At 39.8% G+C, this 11,286-nt stretch overlaps 1 protein-coding gene across 5 annotated transcripts; it reads right to left on the bottom strand.

Annotated features, from left to right (window-relative positions):
• Window positions 1-3,305: 3,305 nt before the first annotated feature.
• On the bottom strand, window positions 3,306-11,229 carry TUBD1 (tubulin delta 1). Of its 5 annotated transcripts, none has more exons than XM_054847204.1 (9): window positions 11,117-11,229; window positions 9,573-9,767; window positions 8,827-8,974; window positions 8,162-8,378; window positions 7,392-7,623; window positions 6,411-6,575; window positions 5,573-5,713; window positions 4,849-5,032; window positions 3,306-3,798 (listed from the first exon to the last, which is right to left on the bottom strand). In XM_054847204.1, the coding sequence occupies exons 2-9, from the start codon at window positions 9,742-9,744 to the stop codon at window positions 3,696-3,698; spliced, it is 1,362 nt and encodes a 453-aa protein (XP_054703179.1). In that variant the 5' UTR covers window positions 9,745-9,767; window positions 11,117-11,229; the 3' UTR covers window positions 3,306-3,695. The 5 variants fall into 5 exon arrangements, with proteins under 5 accessions (XP_054703179.1, XP_054703178.1, XP_054703180.1 ...); XM_054847203.1 differs by lacking the exon at window positions 11,117-11,229 and adding an exon at window positions 10,714-10,849 and having other exon boundaries at window positions 3,372-3,798; window positions 9,573-10,013; XM_054847205.1 differs by lacking the exon at window positions 11,117-11,229 and having other exon boundaries at window positions 3,372-3,798; window positions 8,902-8,974; window positions 9,573-10,268.
• Between the last annotated feature and the right edge of the window lie 57 nt (window positions 11,230-11,286).

Consider the following 11,286-nt stretch of genomic DNA (forward strand, 5'->3'; position numbering starts at 1 on the left):
AGAAAATGACTACTCCGCCTTCTAATATAATTGTAGATGATGAAAATTTGATAATAGCTATTAACTTCCTGTCACTTTGACCCTCTCCTCTCCACATCCTGGGGAAAAAAATGGAGGAGTCCAGCCATAAATCAAAAAATGAAGACTTCGTTTGGGAAAGGGTGTGAGAATTTCAGAATTGAGGTCAGCAGTGAAAAACGCTAACAGGAAGAAGGCCAGAGATGCCTAAAACAATTCCTGTCAATCTCTTCTCCAAAGCAATGAATGGATTATAACAGCTAATACAACAGCTACACTTTTGTCTTCACCTTTTTTTTTTTTTTGTGTAGTTTTGAGGAATCTGTGTTGTCAAAACTTGGTTGATGGTTGTGATCCTCTATTGCTGCTTTGAAAAACTTTGTTTTCCCATGGAAGTAGGAATATTTTCCCTGAATCCTAACTGTGAACAAGTTCTTACAGAAGTATCCTTGTTAAGCCTAATGAGCCTGTTGGCCTAGCTCTGTCTTTGAGCTGCTGAATCTTTCCTCCATGTTTTCATATGTTTTAACTAGGGATTAAATAAGGTAATTTTTATTTTTGCTTTAGGGTTATATATCTTAGCTGTGTGCTGTGTTTCCCAAAGTGGCCCAAATTCTGCCATCAAACATAAACAAGCAAAGCCCCCAAATATCCTGTTCCATTAACTAAAAGTGACATAAGCTGTAAATAATAAATGTACTTGTAAAGAATGAATAATGGGTCTATGTCATTCATAGGAGCAATAAGCACCTGCTGTATTTGCTTTATGCTCAGAATTATAAATACGTAGAGATAATATAAGGTTATTTCTGCAATAAAGTTACTTATTGATGTAGCAGTACAGTAACCCATTGCTCTCTTCCTTATTTAAGAGAGAACTTATCTGTCCTTAGCTTTTTAAAAATCTCTTTTAACTGTCCTGTGGAACAATGAGGAAGAATATGCTTTCCTGGGACTTGGTAATTTTTTCAGACACAGGGTTACCTATTCTCAGTTCTGATACTGGAAGAAGTTCTCAGCCTGTTATTTGTTGAAAACACTAGAGAAAATTATTTCTATGTTGCTAAACATCCTGTGACTGTTGCAGGAGGGAGGATGGAGAACCTCACCATACTGTCTCCTTTCCTGACCCTTTGTTCCTTGCAAACTTGAATTGCCTGTGCTGTTTATCTTAACTTCTTGTGCAATCTTTCCTCCAGTTTCTTCTGTGAAAGTTCCCGAGTTAAAGACAATGGCTGAAACCTACAAAAACACATCAGCAGAAAAGCCCTTTTGATCAGAACAGTCCCCCAGCTCTGAGCTGCCAGGAAGTGATTTAGTGAAAAAAAAAATATTAAATATCACAAATAATATTCTATAACAAAAGTTATATGTAGTTTCAAACTTCCAAACAACTCAAATTCTACTGAGCAGTATAGGGCTTGAAGTATGGCTGGATAGTTGGAACTATGATTATTGTGTCTTCCCCTTTTGAGAGGGAGTTCCTAAAACAGGAATTAGAGCAACTGAGTGAAAAGAGAAAGCAAACCAGACTGAGTTGTTGGATTATGTACTGTGCTCTGCAAGAAGAGTATTGTCAAAATGTTCTGTCATAAAGGTCAAGTGTCTTTTTATAGGAAAAGTTACTTGGTATATTTACCCTACCTGCTTTCTCCTCTTTGCCTTCCCTCTTGTGTTCTCCCCACCCATCCCACAAATGATTCTCATTCCCCTGTATATTTAATGATTTACCTATTGAATTGAAGCACCAATATAGCTCTTAATGTACACAGGTAATTTTTCTGCATGAACTAGGACTAGACTCAACTCTAAGGTGGGTTGAGAGTTGCCCTACTACTAGCAGGCAGCTGAAACTTTTAAGGCATGAGAGATTAACATTGCTTGTCTATAAGCTACCATGACATTTCTCAGAATCCATTGAGGCTTGCATTGATCACCATACTGGTGATCAGCTGTTACTATGGGTGTACTTGAGCAATTGAGAACTTAGCGTCAGTACTTACTTATTTTCTTCAGATTCAATCGTACGGTTACTTGAATCTTGTCAAGAAGTCTGTTTGCCATTCCAGGTGTCCTGTGCCAGAGCTGCTTTGAGAACAGGTGCTCTGGGGTGGATTTTAGTGCTTCTGTACCTGGCCTGAACAAAAGTGAAGAGGTAAATGAAACTAGGAAAAAAGGAAATAGAGTAATACAGAGCATCTGCTGTGCACTAACTGAAGCCTAGCAGAATTACAAGGTCACTTCTGCATCTACCACTGTGTTAATTCATTAAAGATTTAAAATCTAAATGAGAATTGCTACTAGGGTAAGATTTCTATGTGGGCATTGCTAGCCATATTGCAAACATCTTTAACGTATTTAGCATCATACTATGTGCTTGTTTATCTTTTAGTTAAAAGCTCAGAGGCCTGGCACAAAACAGCACTAAAACCTAAAGGGAAATGATGAGATTTGTCCACTTGTCAAGGGAAAAGTCCTTGAAATGGATTTTTTAAATTTTTATTTTTGGCATACCTATTTAATAGTGAGTGGGATTATTTCTATGGGAGAACAGTGTGACATGGGGGGAGAAATGGCAAGAATTCCAAAAGCTTTCCCTACCATTAAGTGACAAGCTAAGGCTGAATAAAGCTCGGTGTTACAACATAATCCTTACACCTCCTGTACTCTCTTATTTTATAAGCATCCAGTCTGTGCCCCCAGGAGCTATGGCGATCTCCTCCTGCCAGGCTGGTGCAGGCTGCGGCTTCACAGGGGCACCACCTTGTGGTCGTGTAAAAATGTGTGCGAAAAAGAGCCCGTTTCTTAAATCGACTTTTGAAATTATACGATCCCTTTATTCTATTATATTCCAGGCTCTTACATCTGAAATCTATCAGCAATTCTCCTCCCAACTCTGTTTAAATAAATAACAAATTAGTTAAAAAGCTACCTGTTTCTAACTTATAGGAAGAAGAGCAAGAGTTGTAGTTTTGCCTAAACCTATGGTTCGCCCGTAACAAATAGCCAAGACCTCTGATGTGCTATAGGGACTTTTTTTTTCTTCCCCCAGCTGGTAGGTAACACCACTTGAAATGGCCAGAAAAGCATATAATTCATTGTAATCTCTCTTATAACTTGAGGATGACAGGAAAATGAAGAACCCTACATACCTTTTTTTGAAAGACGGTTCAAAACTTCTGCCATTTTGTCAAGGTTAAGGTTCTTAAAACAGAATTTTACTTTGCTTTAAAGGAACTGATGGCACACTGTTGTATCTTGAATGATACCCAGGAATGCCTTACTACTGTAGTCAAGCACACATTTAATTTTTATCACACATTACTTCATGATAGGTTAGATGCTTAGACTTTAGCCTGGAGAAAAATCCTTCTGCATAGACATTCTTTATGAAAAATATCCAAATGCCAAAAATTATGTTCAAAGACTTAGCTACAGCGCATAGCAAATGTATTGAAAAATAGCTATTTATTAGATATCTTAAATATGAATAATACCTGCCCATATGAATATATTCAGTTCTTACTATTCTAACACATGCACACACTGCTTACAAGACTGAAAAATAGCTACAGTCCAGTAATTGATATACTTCAGGAAGTTGATGGAAGGCTTTCCAGTGCTAGGTTCTTTCAGGAAAGTTCTATTTCAGACCATTAAAAAAAAATAAAAAAAAATCAAAGGTTGCTGTAACTGGAGATAACTTGTTCCAGAGCTGTGAAGCTGTCCAGGAAATCTTCCTCTTGGATTCCGAATTTAGTGTACTGGTGAATATAGGCTCTGTGTGTGGAAGTCACAGTAGGAAAATAGGTAAGACATTAGAAATCAGTGAAGAATCTGACACATGAAATCAGATTGTACAGTTATTGTAAAAACTTAAATGAAGATTGGTTTCCACCCAATAACCATGCTAGTTAGTTTCTACTGTACTCTTTTGAACTCATTTTGTAATTCATACTCATTGATAAGTCATGACTTGTTTCTAGTAAGTTTTATAATGTAGTGTATTGCTTAAGGATACAAAATTGCAGCTAAGAAAATTGAGCTAACTGCGAAATGGAAGGAAAAGCGATTATTAAATGAGAAAAGTAATTTCACAGAATATCCTGAGTTGGATAGATTTATAGATTTGAGATGCAAAGCCTAAACCTGTGTGTGCAGGATAGCTTGCTTCTCATTGCTGGTATTTTTGTAACAGGTGGTAAAACTAGGAGCACAGCTAATGGAAGCACTTTTCCTGCTTTGGCTTTTAATTGCAGAATTTCTGTGCCAGAAACTCATGTTTAACAGACATCTGCTGTGACACGCAGTAACCTTGGCTTCATGATGACCAAAACAAAGAGGCAATTATTTTCTAGATTTCTTGGTTCTAATGAAAAATCAAACTAACAGCATGGGAGCCTTAGTAAACACACAAATCCCCTAAATGCTTCTGAACTGAGCCAGAAACTTGTTTCCCGGACTGTGCAGCATGTCTGTACACACTTTAGAAACTATATGATCAGTAAAAGAGTTTCTATGTGTTATTTTTAGAATGGTCACACTGGAATGCACTAAATTTGGGGAGGTTTAGTACCTAGAAAATAGTTAAATTGACAGCACTAGAATATGTGGTCTCACTTATCCACAGAACATAAGTGCTGCTCTGTGTTCCTTACCCTGCCATCATGTTTCAAGCATAAAAATGTTTCCATTAAAGTGTGGGAACAGTCTTCATGCTTATTCACTTATTATTACTTTGCTGAAAGAACAAGCTGTATTTACAACGATTTTGCTACTGAAGATATTGGCAGTTATAAATGAAGTATCAGCATAATTATTTTCACTTACTTGGAAGCAAACATATTCCAAGCTTTTCCTACAACACTGTCAAGAGGTTTCAGCAGGAACTGGCTATTGCTGACCAAAGCAGCAGACTTTTCGTACTTGTTAAATGATCTTGGTGTTTTCCATGCATTAAAAGCATCCTGAGGGTTTAGCCATGATGTATATAATGAGGGATCTCGGAAACTTCCTGCAGCAGAAATAAGACAGCCCTTTTGACAAATATAAAGCTACAAGCTCCTATATCTCAATCTCAGTAGTCCTGTGTGACCTAATCAATGCTCAGCAGATCAATTCAGGCCTTGGAAAAAATCTGCAGAGTGGTCAGCCTGTTGCAAATATAACTGTTTTAAAGAGATTCCTCAGATTATCTAGAAGCATACTCTTATATTGGTACTTTATCTGCAAGCTATGCTCATCACTCCAGAAGCAGCTAAATATATTTTCAGACAATATAGCCAAGAATCCTATCATATATATGGACTTCAGTCTTCCTCCTCCTCTGAAGTGCTTCTGGAAACACCGAAGTCTCAGTTGTAAACACAACAGCCCTAAGCAATTAGACAACGTGGCCTTGGACATTAAAATTAAAATGTTTGTAGAGGGAATATTGACCTTAGTAGTCAAATACGTGGCCTTGGGGTTTTTTCACTTTCATCAGATATGGTTGCAAAGAAAGCAGTGAGATGTGAAACAAGAATCACCGAGGTACTGTGTTTTTCCTTCTTACCTAAGTCTACGCTGTGCGTATCTTTTCCTCGTAGGATAACCAGGTTGGCAACGGAAGTATTGAAATGCAGCGGCTTGTTTGTGGAATGACTGGAGGGGATGGAGGAGCCCAGACATGGTGGTCGTACTTGCCAATCAATACCTTATGAGATTTTTGGCAAAAAAGATAAAAGACAGTTAATGTTTCATGGAATATGGATTCAGACTAGCTGAAGAGTCAGATGGTAACTAACACCGTGCCCCAAGCTGGCACAGAGTTTGTAGCCTCTGCACATTAGTTAAGCAGCAATTACAAGATTCTTGGAGGAAAAAGGTGCTAATCCAGCAGTATTTGCCTGGTAGTCACTAGTCTTACCAGAGAAAATGGATACTTCTTTCTATACTTAGCAATTTGCCAGCCCATTCTCTGCATAACTGGAAGCTATACTGAATTCCCCATGTAAACGATATGGGAAAGCTAAGAATTATTTTTATTAGTAGAAGGTGTAAAAAGAAAAATCATAGCAGAACTATCCAAGGAATGTTCCAAATGAATCATGTAAATTAAGTGCACAGCCAAAAACTGTTGGTTTGTTTTGCATATTTTCAATAGTTATAATTAACTGAGATGTCTGGGAGCAAAAACAGGAGCAAGCCGGGAGCTGCTGTGGCAGCTGAGTGAATACTTAAAGGAGCAGCTGGCTATGTAGAGGCAAATTCCTGCTGTCTGAGGGCAGCAACTTGTTTCTGAACTGACTAAAGCTAGTCAGTGAGCTCCACAAAACAATAAGCTTTATTTAATCTGTAAAAATAAATGCTTAAAGGGTGATGGATACTGAAGATGAGTGAATGCTTTTTACCTTCCTCCATTTTAGCATTAGCAATGAGCATCTGCCTTAAATGTTTGATGAGTCCAGGCCAACTGAATGTGCTATAAGCGAGGAAGTTTTCAGGCATCTGAGGTATGTTACGAAGACCCAACATCTTGAATTCGGGATGTGGAACTAACATCTCCATTAAGTCTCCTGAAAGAAGAAATTAACACCTGCTCGTTTGATAAAAATATCACATAGACTAGCTAAAATAGGAAAAGAGAGTGAGGAATTTTACAAAGATCTAGTAATTTAAGGTAAGAAGCAAAGCAGGATATATAAAGTTTTGATTTGACAAATATATGGACATACATCAAAGTAATGCAAATTTGCTACATACTACAGAGTTCTATGCAAGTGTGTTAGTAGCTCTTATTTTACAATTTAGATTTATCTCTCTTTATAGTCTGGCTCCAAATCTCAAAGACCCTATGCACTGTTAAAGAGATTGACAGACAGATGTGAAAGTTTAATTTTATAAGCAAAATTCTTGGCAATATGGATAACTCTCTAATCTCTTAAAGATACAAACATCAGCCTGTTGCTGGTTGCTACCAAGTTGTATGCTAGCCTGTATTCTGCCTGAACAAACCACAAAACTTTCATTTTGTTTCAGTTTATACAAACTTCTAACCTAAGGTGCGATGTAAAACTCCATCCAAAATTACTCTCCACAAATTTCCTCTGAAATGTAAATAGATACAAGGGTGTCTGTAGGCACTTGAAAAAGGAGAAACAGGATTCTTTTGGTAAAGAATGAAACCAGAAGCTGGGGGATCTGTTTTTGACTCTGCTACAAAATTGCGATTGAACTGCTAATTTAGTCTTTTGCTTCACTTTTTCTATCTTAAAACTGGGGATATATCTGAATACTTGAGTAAGGAGACTGAATCGCTTAAATTGACAACATGGAATGATTGCAGCAATATGTGTGAGAATGCATTAGGCAGCTATATTGTAGATAGATACCTAATGGGTTTCTGCTATAGTGTAAGCCACCTTCTGCTGTGTAAGTGGGCTGGAAAACACTCCCCAGCTGATGTGCAATGACTTGATTTACATCCCTGAAGGAGATCTGTTTAATATTCATCAGCTGAGCACAGATCTTGTGGATGACATCATTTTCATGAACAAGAAGAGCATCTGATGACTGATACAGATGTGACAGAGTCAAAACAGAGTTGTAGTTTTGAACAATGACCTGGAAACAAACAAACAAACAATAGACACAAATGAGATCAAACAACTTAATCTCTAGTTTATAATCCTCTGGCTACTGTCATTTCCTCAGTTATGATTTAGGAAGTGATTCATTTTCTTTGCCAAAGTGCAGAATGAGGTCAGGAGCTAGCAGAGCTTTTTCATAGGAAGAGAGCAAGACCTGTGAAAACCACGTTATCCTTCTCAGTTCATACAAACGTGCTAGAATAAGATCTGTCTGGGAACGGATTATAATGCTGAGATACTATCCTAACAAAAGATTTCTAGTTAGCTAATAGAGCTTCTCAAGAAACTGCATTATACTTTAGTACTTACATTTGCAAGAATTTTTTTGGGGGGGTGAAAGGACATGTACCAACTATTAGGCAAACAGTTCATTAGCTCTGTTACTTTCTGTCCCGTTAAAGTTTTTAAAAATGTATTTCTCTTCTAGTTTATTTCAGTTGCAAATATTTTATGTTTAAAAGTAAACAGTGATTACAAACTTGCAGAATATCTCTGGGAAATAGGACATTCACCTCACCAGTGCCGTAGGGCCAGATAACATGGTTTAGTATAAATGAGCTTGGAAAAGCATCTCTTAAGCACTGGGTCACAAATGCTCCCAAGCCGGATCCTGTACCACCAGCCATGCTCATTATTGTGAAAAATCCACCCAGTCGATCACATTTCTCTGCTTCTCTTTGTACCAGATCCATTATTACTTCTTTGTGTTTAGGCCCGTGAACAGAATAACTGTTGAATAAAAGACAAAACAGTGAGACATGGCAGGTTATATAAAAATAAAAGCAGTCAGGTGAAGCTATTCATAAAGGATACTTTCCTTATTATTATTTATATAACCTGGCATTATGTCACCCATTCTATCTGCAATAAACAATCCTCAGCTGTGACATTTATTTTGCCAAACAGCTGTTTATAAACTGTGCTTACTGTTTCCTGTTCTTAAATATATTCACTCTATTCTAAAATGTTACATTTTCACTGTAATACCGATTTCACCTTGCAAAAAGCACTTTAGAAATTCCACTGCTACATATAAGGCTACTTTAACTTAAAAATAAATCAAGTTAATGTTACATACTCTGTACCTCACACAGCTGCAATAGTAGCACTCCTAGAGTCTAGACAGCTCATTAGCCTCTACAGTTCCCTTAGTGAAGCTTGAACCAATTGTTCATACCCATTTGCCCAGTTGTTCCCAGACCCTTGCTTCTGACAGAAGTGTGACCGACCATCGTATTTCCAGTAGCCAGACCTGGCAGCTGTTGATAAGGTTTGGCTGATTACTTTAGGTTCCATGTCAACAAGCACAGCTCGGGCAACAGGTACTGGATAGGAAGAAAAAAACCAAAACCCTAAGAAAAACATGCCAATATTAGAACTTTTTTTTTTTAATGTAAGATGGACAGACTTGCACCACAGCCCAAATTATTTTCCTCCCACCCACAAAAGCTGAACTATTAATTTAATGGGACGGTATAGACAGGTACAGAGAGGAGGACTTGGCAATGCCATGGATTTCTAGAGAACCTTCTTTTATTCCAAAGACAAATATGAATTCTAGAGACCATAGACCTTTCAGGAAAGAAACCACTTAATGCATTTGGTAACACCAAAGTCAGGTACTCTGGGTCCTACTCCATGGTATGATCTATCTACAGTAGAAAATGCAGATATTTGGAAAAAAGATTATTTGTGTACATATGCTCAGTTTCCAGCTGTGTTACTGGCAGACTTGCTCTGTGGCCTCAGACGCTTTACTGCGCTAGGATTTTGCTTCCATGGTTGTTAGCGATATTGTGAAGGCAGAGGGCTGTGACAATTCTTCAAGAGTGAAGGTAAAAGACTTTTATTATTTCTGTACTCTTAACTGTATTAGGCTGGCAACCAGACCCTCTGTGGGAAACACACACTTATATACTGTACCTTCAGATTCCTCCTCTCTGAAAAAACGTTCTTTGCAAGCATCATGGTAGGATTCATTCTCCTTCTTGGAACACAACCCATGCGTGCCATGGACATCACCACAGATAGCATTAAACACCTCATGACCAATCTGATTACCACACTGACCAAGCTGGATTGTGACTATTGACATTCTTATTCACTTTGTATTTAAACCTAAAAAACAGAAGCATGCCTTTAGTAACTGTGGAAAAGAGAGGGGGGAAAAAAGTTCTGCCAAGTAGATTTCTTACCAGTTTTCCAACTTTTGAGAATGTCTAGTGAGAAGGAAAAGGCTATGCTACAACCACTGGTTATTTCTGGGGCGAAACGGACTATTAGCACTTTCTCCTGAATGTCAGAACGCAGATGGCAGCTTACAGGAAATCGGTCTGTTTACTGTTCCTATACATTTGAACGGGGCTGAAACCAACAGTACAGCAAGCACAGTCTCCATTTTATTGCTTCTGCTTAGTAAGGCAGGATAGAAACAAATAATTGTAACTCCAACAAAGTTATAGGATTAGGCTGCAAAAGCATAATAGGCTTAATAAGAAAGTACCATGTGCCTTTACAAATGTGAAGCCTGTTCAAAAAAATCTAGCTGCTTTCCAGTTCTGTACTGCAAAGGGCCTGATGCCAAAATCTGCTGAGGTGACACAAGGATTCCCTATAGTATTCCCCTTGCTTCCACCACAGAGAGCAAAGTTTTTGATTCAGTACCAGTATATTTTGACATTTTTTCCCCACTCAGCATTTTGCAGTAGCTCTGGTTTCTCCCTTTTATGTTCTCCTTTCACAGAAACAAGGTCAATTTTTTTTTTTTTTAAACTCACTTCATTATTTGGGCTGCTATTTTTCATTATCATCCCAGCTGTGCCGCAGCACTTCTGCAAGAGCATTCTTTGGATAACTGCCCACGCCTGTAACTCGATCCTGCCGCATTTTGCAGGCAGGTATGTGCTATTTTTGATTCCTGTGCACTGCTGCCAGTCTGCACCTCACGGCCTAAGGACAGCTTGGGCGTTGCAGCAAAGCCGCGTTATTCCTTACCGCAGAAAATAAATAAATCTGTAAATGATTTTCAGAAAAGACTGATGTCCAACCCACGCGTGATACCGACCCTCCCGCGCCTACTACTGGTGGGCTCTGCGCATGTCACGCGGAGCAGGCAGCTGTCGCCTGCGCCCTCCTCCCTGGCGTCCGCCTGCGTGGGGACACCCACTCGGGCTCCGCCGTGCTGACAGGGCCCGGCCAAGGGCCGCCCGCCGGGCGACCTCTCGCCAATCCTCCGGGGCCGCCATGTTGGCGGTGCTGCCCGCTACCCGGCCCTCACGTCGGTCGGCCACCACCCCCCTCTTCCAGAGCCTTTTTACTCGCTGGCTCCCGCCCACCCGGGCCTCCTCGCCAGTACGGCTACCCTCCCAGGGAGCTTACTGCCCTCCTGGGGTGCCTGCCCCCCACACAGGCAGCGCCAGCCAGCCACCCTCCACCCAGCTCGCCACCGGCCCCTCCTCAGGGCTGACCTCGACGCCCCCAGTTGAGGCGCTCAGGCACCGACGGCGCATGCGCAGCCACCTGATCCCCGCGATCTCTTTCCCCGCCGGTTCGGACCGAAACGCGCCTTCGAACAGCCCGCTTCGCGCATGCTCAGAAGGGACTCCGGGCAAGCCGGCAACAAGCGGCAGTCCTCTGG

Source organism: Grus americana, chromosome 19 (genome assembly GCF_028858705.1).
Source record: "Grus americana isolate bGruAme1 chromosome 19, bGruAme1.mat, whole genome shotgun sequence".
Taxonomy (NCBI): Eukaryota; Metazoa; Chordata; class Aves; order Gruiformes; family Gruidae; genus Grus; species Grus americana.

What these genes read in the sequence shown, in the direction of transcription:
- TUBD1 (XM_054847204.1), bottom strand. Translation starts at nt 9,744, where the DNA reads ATGTCAATAGTCACAATCCAGCTTGGTCAGTGTGGTAATCAGATTGGT. An exon ending in CTATAGCAGAAACCCATTAG is followed by an intron (nt 6,576 to 7,391) that starts GTATCTATCTAC and finishes TTCTTCTTTCAG; the next exon opens with GAGACTTAATGGAGATGTTA. An exon ending in TACGCACAGCGTAGACTTAG is followed by an intron (nt 5,033 to 5,572) that starts GTAAGAAGGAAA and finishes TTTCTGCTGCAG; the next exon opens with GAAGTTTCCGAGATCCCTCA.